Here is a 24,205-nt window from a genome sequence, read left to right as displayed (position 1 = left end):
CGAAAATGCCTTTTTGTCACTTTTTGGAAGTGGCACAAATTATGTACAGCAAACTGTAAAGCAGAATTGCAAAAGGAACCAAGATTAACATCAATGTCACCCCTCAAACCTCAACCAGTAAATTATTACAAAGGGAAGAGCGGTAGAGGGTTGATAAACTCACAGAAGGGAGTGGACGACAAACCTCTTGAACATGCTCGGTATGTGCTGCTGGCGTGAAGAATTAAAGTTTCGGAAGCAGGAAAAAAATTAATAATTTGTACATGTCTGGCTTCATGCGGAGACAAGAGATATTCAATGCAAGTTGTTAAGGTGCGTAACATAAAGAAATACTTATGTGGGTTGATATTGTCCGGAACGAAGAAAAAGTTTCATATCAAAGGATAATTGTATATTTTATTTTGCTTTGTTTCAACAACTTTAGCAAAGAAAACAAACAACTGACATTTAATCAAAATTTTCGTTCAAATATGAAAAAATTTGATATATTAAGCCATAATTTTGAGACGCCAATTATGGCCAGTCGAGTTACCTAAAAACACGAGGTCAGTATCATTTTTACGCCATTTTGCGGCATTTACGACCCACTATCACGTGCGAAATCTTAACTATTTTATAATGTTTTGCTAATGAGCTGACAACTCTCTGTGTCAGCGCGTTTGAAAAAAGGTTGGGTTACTTGAGATACTGTTTTCTAGGCTTAAGCTAATATCGAGTCCTTGGACCCCCATAAAATAAGTACTAGACTTTCTCACAACCTTTCCTTTACAACACAGCTTCTATATTCTTGCGTTCACTGATGCACTTCTGTCAAGCCGAAAGAGGGTGCTGGTACGATCGCGTAGCGAATTTGGCACGGTGATTTTAGCCGATCTATGTTGTATTTACATACATCAGAACAATCACATAAAACAAATCACTAGACCTGTCTATCAATTACAACTATAGCAGTGTGATGATTTAATTTCCGAATTCATCACATATAAAAGTTATTTTAGTTTAAGCTTTCAAAACAACACCAGCGTCGTTGCTGCACACGTTCCGCATTTGTCCTCTGAAAACCATGGACTCGTAACCTTTTCAAACAGTGCACCTGCTCTAAACATCTTTATCATTTGTTATTTTTAAATGGGTGTTTTTTGCAAATGACTTCTGCGAAAAGTGACAATGACAACAACACTAGTCCTTTAATGTTTATTCTTCAATCTTGTACAGTACAAAATACTCAAAGTTGTCTTTTAAGTTTGTATGCCATTCATAAACATAACAACGCTATTTATCCTTTGGTAGTGAATTCAGAAAAGTGAGGTGTCAGAAAGTTTACGTATATGCTGAGTGTTAAGATACTAGCCTCGCTTTCAGATGCATCCACACATCCTGGCTGACAGGTTGTCCTCTGTAGTAATAGCGCGCCCTCATTCCTTCTGGTATGACTACATCTTCGTCCGCGGCCAGGTTAATTCGAACCGGCTGCCGTTCAAAAGGCGCCGACCTCCTGACCACCGTGATTTGTTGTCCGGTCGGCAAGGGCACGTAGCGGATACCTGGAGACTGCGCAGATGCTATGCCATTTTGAAGACTGTTTTTAATGTCAACGGTCCTGCTTCTTTCTGTCTGTCCACTTTGATCCATGTCAGAGACTTTTCTCAGTTTGTGGTCGACCGGAATGGATGGCAACACGGCAATACCATTCTTAGGGCGGCGTTTCGGTTTCGGCTTCTTCACAGTGGTTTCCGCTACAGAGAGAAAATATATTGGGATTGCATGAGCAAAATATTTGTACTGCCTTGCATATTTAGAACTTCTGCGCATTTGGCGCTGAGCATGCCTTTTAGTGCACCAGAGTAAGGTTTTCGTGCACTGAACTAGCCCAGAAAACATTCGAATTTGCTATGCCCCTCGGGACTGGCAATGAATTAAGGACTATTTTTCAATCCTTTTTCCTGACAGCAATATTTTTTTCTTTAAGTGCCAGCTACAGATTCTTATTCTACTCCCCAAAGCATGTTCAAGTTGAGATACACAGTATTCAGCTTGTAAACTCATCAGTCTTTACATGTGTTAACTCAGATCATTGTAATGGTTGACAAGTCATTTCTGGTTCGGACTAGAAGTCAATGTAAACAAAAGAAGTGCTTTTGTTTTAGTATTTACTAGATGTCTTTTTAGAATCTTCGACAGACGTCATAAAGGATTTGAAGTGCCAAATACAGGACAATGACAAATATAACAATCTCAGTGCAGGTGATCTCCAAACTTACTTGTTAACATAAGGTAGTGTTTCCTTCTGTTTGCCGTTCTTTCCTGCAAAATCCATAATACAGTATTAGAGTTTCAAGTAGGTAAAAAATGTGTGTTCAAATAAGTCGGTATAGACCTAGTTTACGTCCGGGGGTGGGGGCGTGCCAAGTTCGAATACGGTTGTTGTTACGGTTCCTCAACTATAGTGCAAATCCCTCGAGTTCAAAATTACGTGTGATCAAGTGTAAATTTCAGTCATGTCTTTTCAGTGAAGGGCGTAAAGGAATAATGTACGTATTTCACCAATCAATTTTGTTCCCGAAACATATGATAAAATCATTTTTAATCAATAGTGAGTCAGTACAACTTGTAAAATCGTCCCACTGGAATACTGTCCAAGAGCCGATATTCAACTGTCTTTGGTCCATCTATTGAAGCTAAATTTCCGATGCCGTCCCTCTGTCAAATTTATTTTTCTTCGGGCTTATACTCGGATAATAACTCACATGTTGTAGCTGTATTCTCAGATCGTTATTTGCGTCCTTGTATGATCCAGATAGAGCTAGCAAGTAATATATGATCATCCTGGAAGGTTTTAATGTGAAAAACAATAACGTTAGAAATCGTGCATTAATTGGGTCCAGAGGTGCAGGTTCCGAACTGATAAGAAGGCTCGATAGGATCCCATGAGAGTGTTCTCGGACTAGTCTTACAGCTGATACATATTAATAACTCAGCATGTTTCTGTTAAAGGGACAGAGTCGCTCTTTTTTACCTTTTTTGTTATATTAAAAAAACATAGAATATACATGTACTTGCCTAAAGTCACTCAATGTACAAGATGACGACGTTATCTAACGACTTTGTTCGTTATGTTGGCAGCCGACACAAGTTATAATTAATAACCAAATTTTTGATATGTATGTTGTCAAATAAACATGTAGGTCATAGTCTCAAGTCGGACCACATAAATAACAATAACAGTGGTTAATATCTTCTGTGTACTGTGTAGATTTATTGCAGGTATTTGGAGAAGAATCCTGCGATAAGGTGACCTTTAACCTGAAATGTTCCGTTGGCTTTAAACTCCAAACGTTTGAACACCAGTTTCGCCTATTTCAACGAAGACTTTCGGTGCCACTGTGAAGGCACAATCTCTTTGTACCATAGACAGTGAAGTGGAAGCTCTGCTGTCAATGTTTGAATCAAATTTATGATTAGGTGTCAACACTTACACTCAACACTAAATGTTTGACGTTTTTTGTTTTCGATTTTTCTCTCTGCATCAATATGCAGATATTGTTATTGGTTCCAATGCGAAAGCATGCACAATGACGTTATACTAAGTGTACAGCTCAACTGCACATACATAGTTGTTGTTGAAAATTGCAATGGGAATTGAAAATAGTCGTGCAGGCCACACATACAGGTCGAATGATGATTACTTCAATAACTTTCAGAGAGTGTTAAAACACCGAATAAAAGCAAAACGCTGGAAGAAATGTCTACTAAAGCTACGGTTACTATAAGAGTTTACTTACATTAAGAACAACAGCAAAGGCACAACCACACCGGCAGTGTTCATGTAGTCCACTATCGAACTGAGCCAAGAAGGAAAACTTTCATCCATGCTGTGACCTATGACATCAAGTATGCTATCTTGATCGCTGTGAATATGAATATGAAACATCCATTGAAATAATGGACGCTGAGGACACATCTGTTTGATGTAGCATCTGATGATAGCTTGGTGTGAATGAAGCCACAGGGGACGGTGGAAATATAATTTTGAGGGTGGAAATGGTTTAGTTTCCGTTTTAAGTCTGTAACGCCCCAAGAAAGCATTTATTAGCTATGAAAGGTCTAATAACTGAACCCTTGATCAGCTGTTAATTTAATAGCTGTAGCCCTCTCACTTTGTCCAATGTATTAACCTTATCAAAAGATGACTTCAATCTGTCAACATTGACCAAAGACTACATCTTGTATCTCGCAGAATCTGACAGATTGAGGTACTCCTCGCATAAGGTCAACGAATCGAGTTTCCACTGTCCAAGTGAGAAGTTTGGCAGAATATTCCCTTCCCTTTCGCTGGTTTGTGATCATATGCAAAAGTATGTTCGCAATCGGTATATGATGAAATACATAGGGTACTTTAAAGGCATATTTTTCTCGTCATCGTCGTAGTAGTAGTAGTAGCCACAAGAACAACAACAACAACGCCAAAATCAAAAACAACAACAATACTACCACTAGTATTACTATATTACTACTGTTAATCATCATCATCATCATCATCATCATCATCATCATCATCATCATCATCATCATCATCATACCTGAATGGGCCACAACTCTCAGACGGGGGCAAGGCAACCACTGAATATCCAAATGCTAACACACAGAGGAACAACATCACTAGCAGTAGCGTCAAGAAGAAATTGTTTGATCTCGAAGCTCGGAATATCCGGTCATGTGGAGTGTTACACGTCATCACTGCCCATGCCCGGGTGTAGAGCGTTATAACGAGCTTGAGAACATTGAATGCTGCCAGCAACGGCGAGAAGAAACAACCCATCCTGAAATAGCAAACATGTTGTCAGCCAATTACATTTTCAAGGCAGTTCTGAGCTTGACATTTTGGTGATACTTTCTTTAATGTTTACACAGATTTGTGTTTCCATAAATTCAAATAATATGGATCTAGCGTATCAAAATATCATTACCCATCTTTGTTCGCTAAATGGGACAAGGCATAAAGTTTAATTCGAAAAAAGTATAAAATATAATGGCTCCATAAAAATATCGATAAAGGAAGCAAGGATAAATTCATTGTAAAATAATTTTATTCATAAAATTTTTCCTTGATGTACGATTCAATGCGGCGATTTCCTCTATAAGTTCAGTACAATCACAATCTGGTATCTTCAAAGCACGACAATACGCCAATCATGCATTGGTATCATAAGAGACAAAAATATCCCTAATTGTATTATAGTTCTCTTACCAAACCATGCCTTGGTTGTAAATGAGATGCAATACATTTTCTGGGGTTTTGAACTCGGGATATTCAGGCTGAAACATGAAAAGGGGAGAAAATGCCACAGGAGCGGAATCAGATGTACGAGTGAGAACTAATTACCACAGCAGCTTCCCTTTTTAATGTGCTGGTTTTCAATAACAGAGATCTGTGCAAAGTACTTTCTGATATGGGTAACAGCATTAAGACGTTGAATTTTTTACGGTTGTCCTTCATATTACCTATCTGTGACGATATAAATCATAAACCGTTTTGACACATCAACTATGTGAAAGTTCGTCAAACGATTAACTAAATTTGAATATAACGTCGGAAAACAGGAAATGATCTTGTCAATTAAGAATATCGACAAACAAGTCAATTTATTACATCAATAATACCAGGATTGGCAATTCATCAACTAACAACAATAGAGTAGACTATTCCATCATCGGCTGATATGGAAATTAACACAATTTAGTAAAGCTTGTTTACTTCTCGGTTGAAGTCTTTCCACATGATCGGAGCAAGGTCGTATTAAAAGATGGTGGCTTTAAGTAACATTAGGATATTTGAGGCCTTAAAGAGCCGTATTGATATTCATAATCGAGCAATCGCATGTCTTCGTATTCATGTGAATTATATGAATGAAACTACGAGTTCAAAGTGTGCTTAAAAATCCATGCTGTAACAGCATCGCTTTCGTGCCCTAACCGTGTACGACCACATAATACGTGGACGCACAACTCCGATACACAGACACATTGGGACGCCTATATACGAGTCTTGTCATAGGCATTGTGTTTGTAGGTTTCCTCGTAGGGCCAAATACATGTTTGTGATCGAAACTGATGGTTTCATGTGCCAATACTTTCAGATTTTCAAAGGGATACAGTGGTCGGAACTGTGCTCAAAGGTAGTATTGGACCCATGTACGACCAATACAAACACTGTATCCAAGGTACGATGGTGATTGATGAAAGTTAAAACATGTCTGTCATAATCTACATCGTATAATTTAAATATTGCAGCTATGATGATGAAGCGCATCTAGATATCGTGCACGAAATACATTGCTTGTAAACAAGAAACTCGCACAGGCGCAGTTCCGACGACTGCTTCCCTTTAAAGTACCTCTATACGTGTGATACTTTCCCTGACAGTATACCCATCAAGACAAAGGACAGTTATCATTAATAACATTATTATTTGCCTTCCTGCAATTTTAGCAGTATGTCATTGTCGTACTAGAATAACCGAGTAAGCTTATACATAAGAAAAAATAGAATTGGAAATATCATCGGGAATTGAGGAGAAAATTGATACTTGATAACAACTTACGAATTGTTTCTCAAGGTCCCAGCACCAGCAGTAATTCATGTAACGCACTAATACAGCCCGTAAGAAGTCGCCGCCAAGCGTGCCAAGGACTACGGCCACTAAGTCGAAGAAGACCAATTTGAAAAACTCCTTTAAATTTAAAACATTCAAAGAAAAATGAAAACACTTACATTATACCGTTTGCCACCAAATCTCCCTACTAGAAAACGCGGTTAATTGCCTTTTTCGGTGTTTTTTGTCATGACGGTAAATTCCATTTTCGATTATTATGTGTGTATCATAGTACAGACACTCTGGTATGAACATATGACTACCTAAACTGAACGTGCTCACTAAGTTATGGAAACATCATAGACTTCTGTTTCAAAAAATATTAAGGTTGTATTACCCCTATTTGTAACAATCAACCCTATTTGTAACAAAATTTAATTTTCAAAAAAACTTTGCCGTATATGTTGAAATATTAATAAAATATGCATATTTGTATGTTTGAGGGCAATTTTCTTTTTTTTTCCTTGTCAAAACTCATTTTTCCGAAACTGCTTTTGTTACAAATTGGGTTGATTGTTACAAATAGGGGTGACATGTGTCAACCCTATTTGTAACAATCAACCCTATTTGTAACAAAACCTAAATTTCAAAGAAACTTGGCCGTATTTGATGAAATCTTGATGAAATATACATATTAGTATGTTCGGGGGCAATTTTCTTTGATTTCCTTGTTGAAACTCATTTTTCCGAAAATGCTCGTGAGATTAAATTTCGTTGTGCAGGTTCCTAGGGATAAGAGCCCTACTCGTAAGATATAATCAAGTCGTGCAGATACATGCCAAAGGTTTGTTTTAGGGCAATTTTCACCATTTTCGGTCAAAAATGTTAAAAATCTTGTTTTCTGACCAAAATCATACTAAACCTATATGGGGTTAACTTTTGTTACAAATTGGGTTGATTGTTACAAATAGGGTTGACGTGTCAACCCTATTTGTAACAATCAACCCTATTTGTAACAAAATTTAACCAACTTGAAACTAAACCTAATTTTCTACAAAACTTGGCCGTATTTGATGAAATCTTGATGAAATGTATATATTAGTATGTTTTTGGCAATTTTTATTTTTTCCTTGTCGAAACTCATTTTTTCCGAAAATGCTCGTTAGATGAACTTTCGTTGTGCAGGTTGCCTAGTATAAGAGGCCTACTCGTAAGATATAATCGAGTTGTGCAGATAGATTTTTTTCGGGGCAATTTTCCCTAATTCGGTCGAAAATGTTAATAATCTTGTTTTCTGACCGAAATCATACTAAACCTATATGGGGTTAACTTTTGTTACAAATAGGGTTGATTGTTACAAATAGGGTTGACGTGTCAACCCTATTTGTAACAATCAACCCTATTTGTAACAAAATTTAACCAACTTGAAACAAAACCTAATTTTCAAAAAAACTTGGCCGTATTTGATGAAATCTTCATGACATATACATATTAGTATGTTTTGGGGCAATTTTTATTTTTTCCTTGTCGAAACTCATTTTTTCCGAAAATGCTCGTTAGATTAACTTTCGTTGTGCAGGTTGCCTAGTATAAGAGGCCTACTCGTAAGATATAATCGAGTTGTGCAGATAGGTTTGTTTCGGGGCAATTTTCCCCAATCTGGTCGAAAATGTTAATAATCTTGTTTTCTGACCGAAATCATACTAAACCTATATGGGGTTAACTTTTGTTACAAATTGGGTTGATTGTTACAAATAGGGTTGACGTGTCAACCCTATTTGTAACAATCAACCCTATTTGTAACAAAATTTAACCAACTTGAAACAAAACCTAATTTTCAAAAAACTTGGCCGTATTTGATGAAATCTTCATGACATATACATATTAGTATGTTTTGGGGCAATTTTTATTTTTTCCTTGTCGAAACTCATTTTTTCTTAAACTACTCATTAGATAAAATTTCGGCGTGCAGGTTTCTAGGGATAAAAGGCCTCCATCTAAGAGGTAATCATGTTTTTCAGATACATGCCAAAATTTGGTGGGGGCATCAGTCACTAATTTTGGTCTAAAATGCAAAACAAATCTTCTTTTCTGACAGAAGTCATACTAACCCTATTTGTATCAAAAGTTAACGCTATTTGTAACACTTAAAACATAAATTTTGCTCTTCCAATAACATGGTTTCAAAATAGGGCAGTTAGGTCGGCTGGTTTTCTTTTCCCCTATATTTTTTTTAAATATGCACTTTTCAGGGGTTCAGGGCGATCTAACACTTACCACAACATTTCCAGAAAAAGCGTATCATTCATATTAAAGGACTAATTACATAAAAGACGTCGACGTCCCAAGCAAAAATCAAATATCAGGTGACGAACACGTGATTTTACGGGGTTTTTCTGTCTTTTTGTTTCTTCCGTGTTTACGTTGCTAAAACGTTTAGGGTCGCAGTCTAAAAAATAGGGTAGGTCGGGTTATCGGAACAGGACAAATTTTTTCTTTTGCCTATCCTATCCATCTGCAGGCCACCGAGACTTTGGTCGGCCTCTGTAAAGGATGCTTCATAGTAACTTAAATCATCATCAAACTTAAATTTTAAAAACTTTCAATCACGTCGCCCTCGAGTTCTATATTTTTTTCCTCCTTCAGTCGTATTTTTCTCTGTATTACTCCACTAATAATACCGTACAGCATGACAATGCCGTAAAATCGATAATTTTATCAAGCTTCAGCAGCCGAAAAACATATGGAATTAAGGCAGAAAGGACCCATCATGTAGTTACTCATAACCCAAGCCAGGCACAGATAGGTGAGACACTACACATACGGTGTCCAAAGTTAGAGAGTGGAGTCGTTTATGTTCCAGATACCTTCGATCTGGTATTTGACCTTATAGTATCGGTCACCCAAATAACCGAGTAGTTCAGAATATCATAAAAATATAATCAAGTGCATTGTTTTAGAATTCGAGGGACAGATACTTCTCGATCTTAGTAATCATAATGTTATTGAATGTTATCGTGATCCCTATGAACATAAAAAGTAGAGATGAAACGTGATTCTGAAGAGTATTCAGAATGAAAATCTCCGAATCTAAGAAGTGGTGCGGCCGATGCAGATAATAACATCGTTTATGATAGTCTACCTCTTGAGGTTTATGATACGAAATATGCCATGCACTTGACTCATCCCTTCATCAAAGGTCATAGGGTTACTTATCCATCAGCGCTCGGCAGCAACATCGAGTGGGAAATTACCCTTGTGTCTCTGTCTCCAGTTAATTGTCAGTGAAAATCTCCCTACAGCAGGTTATACAAACTGACGAATATTCAATTTGAATTTTAAAATGGTTGTAGACTTCATGACACTACTGACACTGGAAATGCATTCAACATTTGAATTTACAGTTGAGAAATACCTAAAAGAACAACATTTTCCGACGTTGAAATATTTCAGGGCTAAAAGCAAAACTAAGAAATCATTCTTGATATTAAAACAAATGCAAAACCAACTGGAACGTTCCAATGCCTGCTCAGAGGATCAACCAAAACCAACCTTTAAGGGACCCATCAAAGGCAAAATTCTTAGATACTCGCCTACATGCAATACCCAATCGATTTCAAGAAAAAATGTAGCATTCTTCACAAGCAAATTAATAGACAGAGAATGCACGGCAACATAAACCAAACAGAAACCATACTCAAAACCGTAAATAGAAAAAACAAACAACAAACATTCACAACATAAAATGACTTGATCTTCACAACAACATTTAGGCTCAACACATATCAAAACAAAGGATAAAAAAGAAAGCCCGTCAAAATATTTGGAAGAACTTGATAAGTGGGAAGCAATAAAACCCTTTTGCCGAAACAACCAACAAGAGCCTACAATAAACAACAAGTGTATAAATTAAAGCAGCGGCATTGAGGGTTCAAATGAATCCAAACAAATGCCAAGGCCGTATCTGTGATGAATTATCTGAAAATTAGGTAAAACGTCACCACAAGGAACCTTCATACAAAATGTCAAAGCAATAGGACGAGTAGATTCTAAGAAGAAGATTTTTGACCCGTTTTTTTAGCAAAAATGGCGAAATTGCCAAAAAGAGTCGTACATAGATCAGCACAATTCAATACGTCTTGAAGGAATTATCTCCAGAAACCTGTATACCAAATTTCAAAACAAACCATCTCGCAATTTTAGAAAACATATTTTTTTGAAAAACGACATATTTCCCCAAAATATAGACCTAAATACGAATATTTCATCAAGATTTCATCAAATACGGCCAAGTTTTTTGAAAATTAGGGTTTTTTTTACAAAATTATTAAATTTTGTTACAAATACGGTTTGATTGTTACAAATAGGGTTGATTGTTACAAATAGGGTTGACACGTCAACCCTATTTGTAACAATCAACTCAATTTGTAACAAAAGTTAACCCCATATAGGTTTAGTATGATTTCTGTTAGAAAAGAAGATTTGTTTTGCATTTTAGACCGAAAATGGTGAAAATTGCCCCGAAACAAACCTTTGGCATGTATCTGCACAACTCGATTATATCTTACGAGTAGGCCTCTTATACTAGGCAACCTGCACAACGAAAGTTAATCTAACGAGCATTTCCGGAAAAAATGAGTTTCGACAAGGAAAAAATAAAAATTGCCCCAAAACATACTAATATGTATATGTCATCAAGATTTCATCAAATACGGCCAAGTTTTTTTGAAAATTAGGTTTTGTTTCAAGTTGGTTAAATTTTGTTACAAATAGGGTTGATTGTTACAAATAGGGTTGACACGTCAACCCTATTTGTAACAATCAACCCAATTTGTAACAAAAGTTAACCCCATATAGGTTTAGTATGATTTCGGTCAGAAAATAAGATTTTTACCATTTTCGACCAAAATTGGGGAAAATTGCCCCGAAACAAATCTATCTGCACAACTCGATTATATCTTACGAGTAGGCCTCTTATACTAGGCAACCCGCACAACGAAAGTTAATCTAACAAGCATTTTCGGAAAAAATGAGTTTCGACAAGGAAAAAATAAAAATTGCCCCAAAACATACTAATATGTACATTTCATCAAGATTTCATCAAATACGGCCAAGTTTTGTAGAAAATTAGGTTTAGTTTCAAGTTGGTTAAATTTTGTTACAAATAGGGTTGATTGTTACAAATAGGGTTGACACGTCAACCCTATTTGTAACAATCAACCCAATTTGTAACAAAAGTTAACCCCATATAGGTTTAGTATGATTTCGGTCAGAAAACAAGATTTTTAACATTTTTGACCGAAAATGGTGAAAATTGCCCCGAAACAAACCTTTGGCATGTATCTGCACAACTCGATTATATCTTACGAGTAGGCCTCTTATACTAGGCAACCTGCACAACGAAAGTTAATCTAACGAGCATTTCCGGAAAAAATGAGTTTCGACAAGGAAAAAATAAAAATTGCCCCAAAACATACTAATATGTATATGTCATCAAGATTTCATCAAATACGGCCAAGTTTTTTTTGAAAATTAGGTTTTGTTTCAAGTTGGTTAAATTTTGTTACAAATAGGGTTGATTGTTACAAATAGGGTTGACACGTCAACCCTATTTGTAACAATCAACCCAATTTGTAACAAAAGTTAACCCCATATAGGTTTAGTATGATTTCGGTCAGAAAATAAGATTTTTACCATTTTCGACCAAAATTGGGGAAAATTGCCCCGAAACAAATCTATCTGCACAACTCGATTATATCTTACGAGTAGGCCTCTTATACTAGGCAACCCGCACAACGAAAGTTAATTTAACAAGCATTTTCGGAATAAAATGAGTTTTGACAAGGAAAAATAAAAATTGCCCCAAAACATACTAATATGTACATTTCATCAAGATTTCATCAAATACGGCCAAGTTTTGTAGAAAATTAGGTTTAGTTTCAAGTTTTTTACATTTTGTTACAAATAGGGTTGATTGTTACAAATAGGGTTGACACGTCAACCCTATTTGTAACAATCAACCCAATTTGTAACAAAAGTTAACCCAATATAGGTTTAGTATGATTTCGGTCGGAAAACAAGATTTTTAACATTTTTGACCGAAAATGGTGAAAATTGCCCCGAAACAAACCTATCTGCACAACTCGATTATATCTTACGAGTAGGCCTCTTATACTAGGCAACCTGCACAACGTAAGTTAATCTAACGGGCATTTTCGGAAAAAATGAGTTTCGACAAGGAAAAAATAAAAATTGCCAAAAACATACTAATATGTACATTTCATCAAGATTTCATCAAATACGGCCAAGTTTTGTAGAAAATTAGGTTTTGTTTCAAGTTGGTTAAATTTTGTTACAAATAGGGTTGATTGTAACAAATAGGGTTGACATGTCAACCCTATTTGTAACAATTAACCCAATTTGTAACAAAAGTTAACCCCATATAGGTTTAGTATGATTTCGGACAGAAAAGAAGATTTTTAACATTTTTGACCGAAAATGGGGACAATTGCCCCGAAACAAACCTTTGGCATGTATCTGCACGACTTGATTATATCTTACGAGTAGGGCTCTTATCCCTAGGAACCTGCACATCGAAATTTAATCTCACGAGCATTTTCGGAAAAATGAGTTTCAACAAGGAAAACAAAGAAAATTGCCCCCGAACATACTAATATGTATATTTCATCAAGATTTCATCAAATACGGCCAAGTTTCTTTGAAATTTAGGTTTTGTTACAAATAGGGTTGATTGTTACAAATAGGGTTGACACGTCAACCCTATTTGTAACAATCAACCCAATTTGTAACAAAAGTTAACCCAATATAGGTTTAGTATGATTTCGGTCAGAAAACAAGATTTTTAACATTTTTGACCGAAAATGGTGCAAATTGCCCCGAAACAAACCTTTGGCATGTATTTGCACGACTTGATTATATCTTACGAGTAGGGCTCTTATCCCTAGGAACCTGCACAACGAAATTTAATCTCACGAGCATTTTCGGAAAAATGAGTTTCAACAAGGAAAACAAAGAAAATTGCCCCCGAACATACTAATATGTATATTTCATCAAGATTTCATCAAATACGGCCAAGTTTCTTTGAAATTTAGGTTTTGTTACAAATAGGGTTAATTGTTACAAATAGGGTTGACACGTCAACCCTATTTGTAACAATCAACCCAATTTGTAACAAAAGCAGTTTCGGAAAAATGAGTTTTGACAAGGAAAAAAAAGAAAATTGCCCTCAAACATACAAATATGCATATTTTATTAATATTTCAACATATACGGCAAAGTTTTTTTGAAAATTAAATTTTGTTACAAATAGGGTTGATTGTTACAAATAGGGGTAATACAAAGGTAGTATGTGCAACGGAATCAAAATATTTAAACTTTTGCTGAAGCTTATTTACCTCGAGGAATCTTTCAATAATTTTCTTTCAAAACTATGGGGGATCACCGTACAAATTTTGGTACAGTGGAACTCGAACTGTACCGATATTTGAAATTGAAAATGGCCGCCATCGATGCGTTAAGCATGTGGGGACAAATGAAATTGTCGGTTTTCAAAAAAAAATAAGACGGTTTAAAGTTCCTTTGCTCCAAGAGCTCTATAATAAGCAAGCACAAGCGGTAGATCTGAAAAAATGGTAAAATTTGAGAGTTTGAACATCTGTCTCAGAGGCGCGTTCCACTTGAATGTATAAGTACAGACTGCTGTCCTTTGCATTATGACTTCAATTTAATTTCGATCGCCCGTCATAGTGTAGGTAGAGTGTATGTGTGTATAATAAGCGAAACGCTTTGATGGTGTCTTGAACGTTGTTTTTTTATAATAACCAATGCCTCAATAAAGTCATATAATCACTGTAAGCTGGTTAGATCAAATCTATGTGACTCGTTAGTATACTGACCTGCCCGACAAAAGTTTCCCAGCATCCATCGCGTCCCCGCGTTGTCATATTGCCGTATGTGTTATTACCGAACAGCGGTGCTGCGAAGGACGCATTTCCCATCACCGCGTCCCCGGTATGATTCAGCGATCGTTTCAAGGCTTCGATATTGCCTTCGCTTCCCTCGAACTCTGCCCCAGAATTTTCCGTCTAGTTAATCAAAAATATATTAAAACTATTAGTAAAGAGAATAGCAGTATTTTGAAAGCATTCAAGTCTATCACCGCTGCTAACGTCTAAATATTAAAATAAGCAACTCCTCAATTGAAACGGGCGTCTTAATTATAGAAATGGATTTTGCGCCATAATTCATACTTTTATCAGTTTGCGGCGTCTACCTGACTGCATAATCTAGAATGGTTACCAGTCTAGACTTGTCAACGCCGCCTTTAGGATAACGCCTCTCATTGTTGCGTGGAACCGTCGGATCAAAAGACATAAATACACGTAGGACTAGTGTCGCACTTGTCACACATTGAACCTTGTGTAGTCCTAGCTGAGACACTAGTCTTTGTATAATTTGTGTCCAAGTATGTCAAAATTTCACAATGTCTGCAGCCGAGTTGGCATCTTAATGACATTTTATTCAATTACTATGAAATATGACTTGCTCACACAGAATATAGGCAAAAAACCCCCCGGGCAGAATGAGACATTTATGTTTTCCTTGTGGCTACCCTTTTCGTGCGTTTTGTAATTTGTGTGTGCAGTGAGTTGGTACTTATGCTTAGAGGGAGAAGTCGAGAGAACGCAATGAGCAGGTCTTACTTATCAGAACATGATAGAGGGTTGAAGAAAGGATAGGGGAGTTTGAAGTTCGCAATCAAAAGTTTCAAATCATGATTTTAAAGGGCTACGGTCGTCCATATTTCGTCGAGAGGTTGGAAAAAAATCAAAGAGTACACATTATTTCTATTGTTTTCCGACATAAACAACTAAAATTTTGTGGCTAAAGTCAAAATCTGTCGAGGAAATGCCATGATAATAAACACGAAAGTTGTTACGACCTTGGCCCTTGGTCTCGGCACGGGACTTGAATAGTTGCTGGGCAGGGGCACTGCACGTCCAAAATGCATGCGCGGACCAGACTAAGATTAGCCGAATAGCTTACCTGATGTGCCTAGTGAAATCCAAGTTAGAAAGGTAGATAGAGGATTGAAATATTAGCAAGAACAGGCAGATGGAAGAACTTAGCATCTGAGAAATATTTAAAAGAATTAAGGAAATGTACAGAATACCACGCCGACAGAAGCAAGAGGAAGCAAGGATGTCTATTAGAAGCTAGTGGACTGACTTTTTTATCAAAGTCAATTTTATTTCTAACCAAGACAATGTACAGCCCTTTCTTCGCTGATCTCATTGATTCCCGAAGTTTTGATTGCCATATGACCATCTGTCCGCACGGCCTGGACACGCAGACGATGTTGTTATAGTGCTCTTCTCACAGAAATATTTTTGCAATTTTGTGCCATTTGATCAACTCAGAAGTGTAAAAACAAATAAGCCTTAACTAATATGATTAAAACTCTAAAAATTCCCAGTGTTTGTACTGATCTGGGATACTGTGCAAGAAACATACTGTGGAAATGCTGACTTTATGTTAGGATTTCACATTGAGCTCATTAACAAACTTTTATGGACTCATGTCCCGAAGACAAGACGCAATGCAATACCTCTGATACAAAGCTTTTGATCAACTATAGCCACATTGGCTTGCAGGCATACAAAAACGAAACAAAATTTCCTGGCGATAACGCCACACGCCTATACCTTAAGGAATCCACTGGGACACTTATCAATATTTTGTTTCAGTCCCGTCGGCTCAGCGACAGCACAGACTATTGCAAAGCGATACAGTTTTCAGTTGGCGAAATTTTCCCCTTTTCAGAAAAAAAAAGTATAGGTAGAACAAAAAAACATGACCTATACTTACGAGATCGGATACACGTCCTAACAATGCAATTATCAAGGTATAGAGGTTACCCATGTAAAGCACCATGATTCTGAAATGTAAGAATTGCCTTAAAATGTTAACCTAACATGAACTTTTCGATGATGGTATGTCAGACAACCTAGTGGTATACGAATGGATGCCTGCGATCACATCTCTCTTATGTCGAACCGACAACCCAAGGTATGCTAAACACAAATACAAACACACATAAATAAGATGTGGTTTTTGTTTATACAGAAATAAATAGTAAAGTCTTTTTTCTTCAGTGAGGTATGCTGAAATGGATATGCTGTTTTGCTGCAATCAAAATTTCAGGTTGAATTAGTATAGATTTTGGGTGTGAATCCCTGAGAAAGATTTCATTTCACCGAAATTTTTCAATTCTTTTTGAGAGGTATAATCAGCTATGCATGACTTCCACTACGATTGCTCCCACATTAGGTCAGATAAGGTTCTACACTTTAACATTTCTAATCTAGCTCAAGCATACAATCTATGCATATAAGGGACTGGTCAGTTTCTTCGGCCTGGGGGGGCGGTGGATTCATGGGGGGTCACCCTGTTTTTGACTTTGGTGATAGGGGGGTCACCATGTTTTTGAAATGCCCAATAGGGGGGGTCAGTGTGTTTTTGAATTTCGACACAGGCTCATCATTGCCTAAAATGCATCGTGTCAGCCACAAATTTCATCCAGTTGCATTTTTCGCGTAACTTTAATAATCAGACATATTTTTCAGCACGCCCAACTTTAACATATCAGGCATACATATATCAGAGATATATGTATGTTCAATATTTTTCAGCGTGCTCTTCAAGCGCATTACTTTAATATACAAGACATATATATCAGAGATATCAGGATGTTTCATATTTTTCTCCGCGCCCTTCGGGCGCCATACTAATCAGAGATATATGCCAGAGATATCTTGATGTTGCTAAGTGAAAGTGTACTATTATGAAATCTGCATTTCGTATGAAAAGCATGACAAATTCCTGATACTTTTCTGTTCTCTCTATGAGAATTCAGTACGAGAAAGCAACATGCACAAATATCAATGTTACAAGAAAAGGTCATCTCAGACTCTGCACACATCAGATTTGGCTAAAATGCCTCTCTATGGTTCCTCAGGAGATTTAATTGGATGGCTGGCAAGTCTTAACACCCATCAAAGTTTTTGATTTACTGCTTTTTTCCTGTTTGATATTAATGATTGACATCCATTTCTGTACAACAGTTCAGGACATCTGGTTAAGCATAGAAAGTGTGAAATACATTCACAGCTCATTCAAAATGTACTGTATTCAACTTTGAGATTGATACTTTGAAATTCCTATCTTACAACTGACATGCCAACAATTTCATTAAAACACAGAATGACTTAAAATATAAATGTATGTAAAATATAACATATATATATATATATATATATATATATATATATATATATATATATATATATATTATAATATATATTATAATATATATATTATAATATATATATTACAGTATTATATTATTACATATTACAGTTGTCGCGTGACGTGCGTGCAGGGGGGTCACCCTGTTTTCAAAATTTGGAATAGGGGGGTCACCCTGTTTTCAAAATTTGGAATAGGGGGGCTCAGCCACTTTTTGACGTCGGCAAAAAATAATCCACCGCCCCCCCCCCCCAGGCCGAAGAAACTGACCAGTCCCTAATCAATGGATTACAGTCCACGCATACATACCTTGCCAGTTGCCACTGCAACGTCACACGCGGATGGTACCCTTCCATGGCGCCGATAATCTCAAAGACACTTGGACAAATCAAAGTTATCAGCGTGACCACTATAGATACCTTGTAAATATAGAAATATAAGTTATGAATTTTAGCAATTTCAATTCATTTTCGTCAATAGTGATTTAAAATAACGCTTTCAGCAAAGTGAGTGAATTCCTGTTCCTATTTCCGTCTCTTTCTAATGTATATTTGGATGTCTTGGTAGGTAATTCTATTTTCAAGTTGGTTTAAACACATTGACTGGCCGCGCTTTACTGGTATACTGCTTGGGTGTAGATGTATATTGCGTGTGTATATGAGCACGAATATAAATTTATTTTGACATTATCACACAACTTATACAAAATAGCGACATTGTTCCAACGCTTGATGATTCATATCGCGTCGTCTAATCTATGAGTTGTCCCGTGTCCAAAAAGACACCGGCGTTCAGGTTACAATCGGCAACATCACTTTCCACACACCTCGTTTGTTTCCCACCAGCTGAGCGTCGACTTGTCGGCAACCTTTTCAAATTCCTCTGATCTCAGTACAACTTTGTAGATGGCAAAGCCGCTACCGCACAGTATTCCAACCACAAGCACGTTTGCCAGTATTCGAAGAAATATTGTTAGTAGTTTCCTGCAGATAAGAAAAAGCGAATCTCAACACAATTCTCAAGGTAGAGCGGACCTCGGGAACATATATTTGGACTCTCAAGTTTTTTTGTGTTTTCTTTTATTTTACAATACTTTTTTGATCTACCGCTTATTGGGGCTCGTTTTGAATGTTTTGCAGTCACTCTAGGAAAAGTTTTCACCGCTCTAGTTTATGAAAATCGAAATTTCATTTTTCCTGTGATAGCGGCCATTTTGAATTTCATATATCGGTAAGTTGTAGGTAGTTTGTGTCTCTAGTACCAAACTTTGCGCGGTTAACTCTGATTTTTATAGATTTTGAAAAAGAAAAGTTAAAAGATTTTTCTGAGAGAGTTTGAGCAAAGGTTTAAGTCTTCCAATCTATGTATACCTACTATCTTGAGCACTTTTTACCGCAACAAGAGTTATACCAGTGTATTTGTATGAGTCATCTATAGTTAACTGAAAATTAAAAGCCCGTACTTTTGCATTTTATCGCGTTAGTCATTATGAATAAAAATACAGGCTTGGAGTCGAAAAATTTCTGTAGTCGTTGCCTATTTTCTCAACCCCGGTCACATCACAAATAGTGGCTATGTCGCTACATATAGCTTTGAAAAGGCGTTCTATTGTGCTGTGCATTTTACCCATCATGCACTATGACTGTGAATCATGATAACAAAACTATGGTACCTGTCATCGTCTTTCTCTTTTTCCTGTTGTTCTATTATTACTTCCTGCAGAAAAAAATCAAAATCGATAAAAAGTACATTGAAGAAACTTTACGTATAACTGTTTACATCAAACTGCGAATTAAAATCGGCAACCGTAATATGAAGATCTGAGTTTTCTTACAAAGCAAAGATGTACAGGGCTCTATTTGACTTCACTACCATTTGAAGATCGATCGTCATGCTGGCTATGGTCAGTGTACCAACGCAAAGTAGCTTTGCTCCATTAGTGTGAACATCGTAAATGTGAGACAAAAGCTTAGATGCAGGAAACCTACTCTGTCTGTCTGTCTGTCTGTCTGTCTGTCTGTCTGTCTGTCTGTCTCTCTCTCTCTCTCTCTCTCTCTCTCTCTCTCTCTCTCTCTCTCTCTCTCTCTCTCCTTCTCTCTCTCTCTCTCTCTCTCTCTCTCTCTCTCTCTCTCTCTCTCTCTCTCTCTCTCATATGAAGGAATCAAAAGCCTTCAAAAACTCACCCTGAATGAGGTAGCGTTTGCGATGACTGTTTTGTCCGCTGTTTCAGCATTTCCTATCATGAAGTCCCAGCCGGTGAATAACTTCCATGAAAACGTAAACTGATCCTGTGGGCTGGTCATCTTACTCATTCGTGCGTTCTTTGCCATCCTGCAAATGGAATTTTTAGGCGACAGTTAGAGTTCGGGTAGGTCTGCTCATGCGAATGTTTGTATGTTTTATTATGCTTTTCTTCTACAACATTTGTTTGTAGTGGGTCAAATTTAATGATTTAATGTTAGAGTGCTCAGCGAGAACGATTTTTGTAATCATCGATGCCTTCATTGTTTTTAGCAAAGTGCAAACGACAAAGGTCATTTAATAGCGAAGTTTAAAGCCACCCAAGACCAAGCGATTGAAATGGTGTTTTTATTGCTCAGTCTCTGGGAATAAGAAGAGGCTCGAGTCACTGGGTGCACAGGCGGATAGATGCATATTTTATAGAGATAAGCCACATTATATTGCAAAAACAATAGCACATTTCGGCAAAGCGCAGAGTTCCAGTCATAGTGCAATTGTGTGACGTTTGTATGACATGATAACAAAGAGCTTTGCTCCTGTCTTGCGTAAGAAGTTCAGCTCTAGAGTAAAATATTGGCACAAACTGCCGTTGCACGGATACAATTCTGAATCACTAAATGTTAACTCACTTTCTTAAGATGATGATAAAAGTCACAGCATACGTAGCTATACCAACCAGTAAATATGCTAATGGCAATTGGTATCCGTTGCCAATGGATTTGCTGTTGCCATAGTAACCGTAGAATAATACTGAATATTTTAAGTAACCCTTAGAAAAGAAACAGATAGATGATCAATCTTTAACTTGTACTTGCCGTTCAGTTCCAGTAAATATTAAGTACCCTAGATGACGTTGACAGCACGTGACAATAGTCGTTGCTAAGTTACGCTTTCAAATGTCAACTGAACTCACTAAATATGTAACAACATCCTCACATAACTACTTTTCTTTTGCCCAACAAATCTATCTACATGGCAATGTTATGCAGTCGCTTATAAGACCCTTGCCCCGGGCGTTACAACAGCAGACGCGACTATACGTGGCGCGTCATGTCGCAGCGAAACATAATGCACAGCAATCAATCAATCGTACAGTGACAAAGCGCTATACAATACTGCATGACATAAACATTGCAATAGTGCATTGGTACAACATAGCACGAGACGACACGAGACAACCCAAGAAAATAAAACCAGACAAACAACAGCGAGTTATAAATATCATAATAAGCTTTCCAAACTCAACTCATTCACAGTAGAAATGAAACGTTACAACGAAGCGTGGACGCATACGACGCGAGGTAATTCTAGTTAGTACAGTATAGAACAATGCAAAAACAAAACACAAAGCAATGTTATGTAAATTTTATCATATCAGTATAGTGGTGGCGCAAATACATCGATCTGATTGGTCGAGACGCGAAGAGAACCGTAGTGTATTCGCGATATACCACGACTGGTACACACGCGAGCTCTCGGCAAGAGCAAAAATCCTTTTTTTGGCCTTCCAAGCCAGAATACCAATATACTGTTATGATATAATAGCAATAAATCACACCCAGCGAACGTATACCACTCGATTTTGACCATTTCACTTCATGTAGCCACTCGCTATCGCTCGTGCATATATGTCGTGAGCTGGTGAAAATCGAGTGGTATAACGTCGTTGGGTGTGCCTTATTGCTTAAATACTAGTATACATTGAAAAATGGATTAAATACTGTACAACAGAAGGCGGAAACTAACAACACGGTCTAATTTACAAAATAAAGATAATATCAGTTTTCGAAGAGAATGACTAAGGCTTTCTCACATTAAAGTCTAATACGGTGTCGAAATCCATGGCGTTCCCCCTTTCCGATTCAGGCACCGTCTTACGAGAAGTGCCAGACTCTCCAACAAATATCTGTAAATAGAAAAACAAGATAGCAACAAACAGTTGAAGACTCTCATAAGCGGTAGCGGACAGTAAAAACATTGGCATGATAACTAAAGTCATTGCGTCTAAGGGGTTTGGGATCCTGCTGTATTTCGATTATCGTGCACAAATTCACACGATGTATAGTATGCCACGGTTTTCAGCCACGAAATCGTGACTGCGCAATCCACAATCACCATTGAACCCGATCATGGATGTTGTTTTGATATGTTTGTCGTCCACAAATCTGTAAGCAATTAAACTTCCATCATCACCTGTTTCAGCAAATTATATCGTCTATGGAAGAATTGCCAAATATAAATGTCATCGTCAGATAAACTTTTTGAAGTCCCATAATTTCGTTTTGGGAGTGTGAGTGGATTGTGATAAAAACGCTATGTTTCGTTTGCTATACGCATGCGCGCGATTTTATTTTCAACGTCAGCGAAAGTCAACGGCGCCGTCTAAATTCCTTTGATAATTGAAGTGACAAAAGTTGAGACAGGACACATCAATAACTAAGTTGTTGAACTTTCACTTCGTAAGTTGCGGTGACTTTGATGGAAGGCGGCCCCGTCCATTGCGAAATGAGTTTGTGTCGACGTCTGCGTAATGTCTGAATTAACAAGGATTAACAGCTATAAAAGTGATGAAACTCTGATCTATCTTACCTCAGGCAATACCACCAGCAACCAAAGTAACCCGTACAAAACGTTCACCGCCAGCAACCATCGTAAAAAGACGAAGTATGATGCTACTGATGACCCAAAATGACCTGTAAGGACGAAAGGCATGTAGGGAAACTGGACAAAATCTTAGGACAACGCCTCTAACGTACAGTCTACAGATAAAAGGAGCATACGGTCGTAAAGGCGAGATTCTAGTAGAGCAAAAGTTTAACGACGATGATGTAATAGCAGAGACTCCCATCAGCATGTGCTTAAAATTTTACAATAATTACGAAGCAGCCACAAACCTGACTACTTTGCTATAAAGCTGCGCGCCTGCCCATTAAGTAACGTCAAAGAAAATTTATCGGGTTGGTATCGTTCATCCCTACCGAGTTGAGGTAATCTTGTCTGCGCATGTGCCACTTCCTCTTTCACGAGCACTTTACTTTGCTTATACAACATTTGGTTGAAGCAAGTCAAATGAGCTATGTAGGAGTGTATAACATGAAATACAACTTTTTGTAACGTTCGATCCCCATCGATGCAAACTTCTCATTCCAACTTCGCGAAGTGCCAACGACTGTAATCCTTTAATACACTTAGCAAAAGGACAATACTCTCCTGCGGTAAGGTTTCCTGGTTAAAAATACACATCATTTTATAAAACATAAAGTTATTGAATGGTTAAAATGGTTGATTCGGGGATCAATATGACTGGATACTCACTTTCAATAGTCCTGATACGAACTTCCCATGGCAGAAAGAGTATGACAAAATTATCCCAGTCCCGTCGAAACTTTCTCCAATACTGCAAACAATGGGAGGAAGACAAGCTTACCCTTCAAAAACCACATAACTCTGGACAGAAAGGGGATTTTTATGACAATATTTACGCTTTTTCTGAGATTTAGGAGAGTTTGAACACGTGTCTGACACACTTATATCGCCAGATACCAATGTGCAAACCACGTTGCTATAATGTTGATGAAAATGTTGGACAAATCACCAAGAGTTGATTTGTCCAACATTTTCATCAACATTATAGCAAAAAAGGAGTCAATGTCGGAAAACAGTGCAATATGTCTATGAGTACCCGGCTCTGACTTGTAAATTTTACAAATACCTGCTTTCGTGAAACAAAATACAGATGGACACGAGAGACTCACATCTTACATCAACTGATCGCCAGCGATTTTTAAGGCACTCATTACACTATAAAACCAACCGAATCGAGTCCCCTGAAATCTCATTTCTCGTGTACTGTGGGTTTTCAGAAATACGAAAGACACGTGCACTTAAAAAGCTATCCTGTCATACACATCTGTCAGTGTGTTTTATGTTAACTCAAACACACACAGAACTCCTTCAAGGAAGTATATTTCCATTGTTCTCTATAGATAGCGATCGTGTGCAAGTTTCATTCACCCTCGAATATAGATATACGTTTCGATACAA

General features: G+C 37.3%; 1 protein-coding gene across 2 annotated transcripts in view; it reads right to left on the bottom strand.

Moving 5' to 3' along the window:
• Nucleotides 1–24,205, bottom strand: part of LOC139114406 (transmembrane channel-like protein 1) — a 54,128-nt gene that overhangs the window by 2,448 nt on the left and 27,475 nt on the right. For both annotated transcript variants that reach the window (XM_070676125.1, XM_070676126.1), the window contains 17 exons: nucleotides 23,477–23,558; nucleotides 22,751–22,854; nucleotides 21,975–22,067; nucleotides 20,791–20,930; nucleotides 20,104–20,251; nucleotides 19,593–19,636; nucleotides 18,747–18,903; nucleotides 18,230–18,339; nucleotides 16,481–16,550; nucleotides 14,509–14,697; nucleotides 6,602–6,730; nucleotides 5,249–5,316; nucleotides 4,581–4,820; nucleotides 3,783–3,908; nucleotides 2,748–2,826; nucleotides 2,262–2,304; nucleotides 1,352–1,736 (listed from right to left, as the gene is read on the bottom strand). In XM_070676125.1, coding sequence (XP_070532226.1) covers nucleotides 1,352–1,736; nucleotides 2,262–2,304; nucleotides 2,748–2,826; nucleotides 3,783–3,908; nucleotides 4,581–4,820; nucleotides 5,249–5,316; nucleotides 6,602–6,730; nucleotides 14,509–14,697; nucleotides 16,481–16,550; nucleotides 18,230–18,339; nucleotides 18,747–18,903; nucleotides 19,593–19,636; nucleotides 20,104–20,251; nucleotides 20,791–20,930; nucleotides 21,975–22,067; nucleotides 22,751–22,854; nucleotides 23,477–23,558 — 2,207 coding nt within the window. The remainder of the gene's footprint in view (nucleotides 1–1,351; nucleotides 1,737–2,261; nucleotides 2,305–2,747; nucleotides 2,827–3,782; nucleotides 3,909–4,580; nucleotides 4,821–5,248; nucleotides 5,317–6,601; nucleotides 6,731–14,508; nucleotides 14,698–16,480; nucleotides 16,551–18,229; nucleotides 18,340–18,746; nucleotides 18,904–19,592; nucleotides 19,637–20,103; nucleotides 20,252–20,790; nucleotides 20,931–21,974; nucleotides 22,068–22,750; nucleotides 22,855–23,476; nucleotides 23,559–24,205) is intronic.

The sequence above is a fragment of the Ptychodera flava genome, chromosome 16 (assembly GCF_041260155.1).
Source record: "Ptychodera flava strain L36383 chromosome 16, AS_Pfla_20210202, whole genome shotgun sequence".
Taxonomy (NCBI): Eukaryota; Metazoa; Hemichordata; class Enteropneusta; family Ptychoderidae; genus Ptychodera; species Ptychodera flava.
The sequence above is the reverse complement of the archived record's forward strand: the minus strand, read 5'-3'. Positions and strand labels throughout refer to the sequence as shown.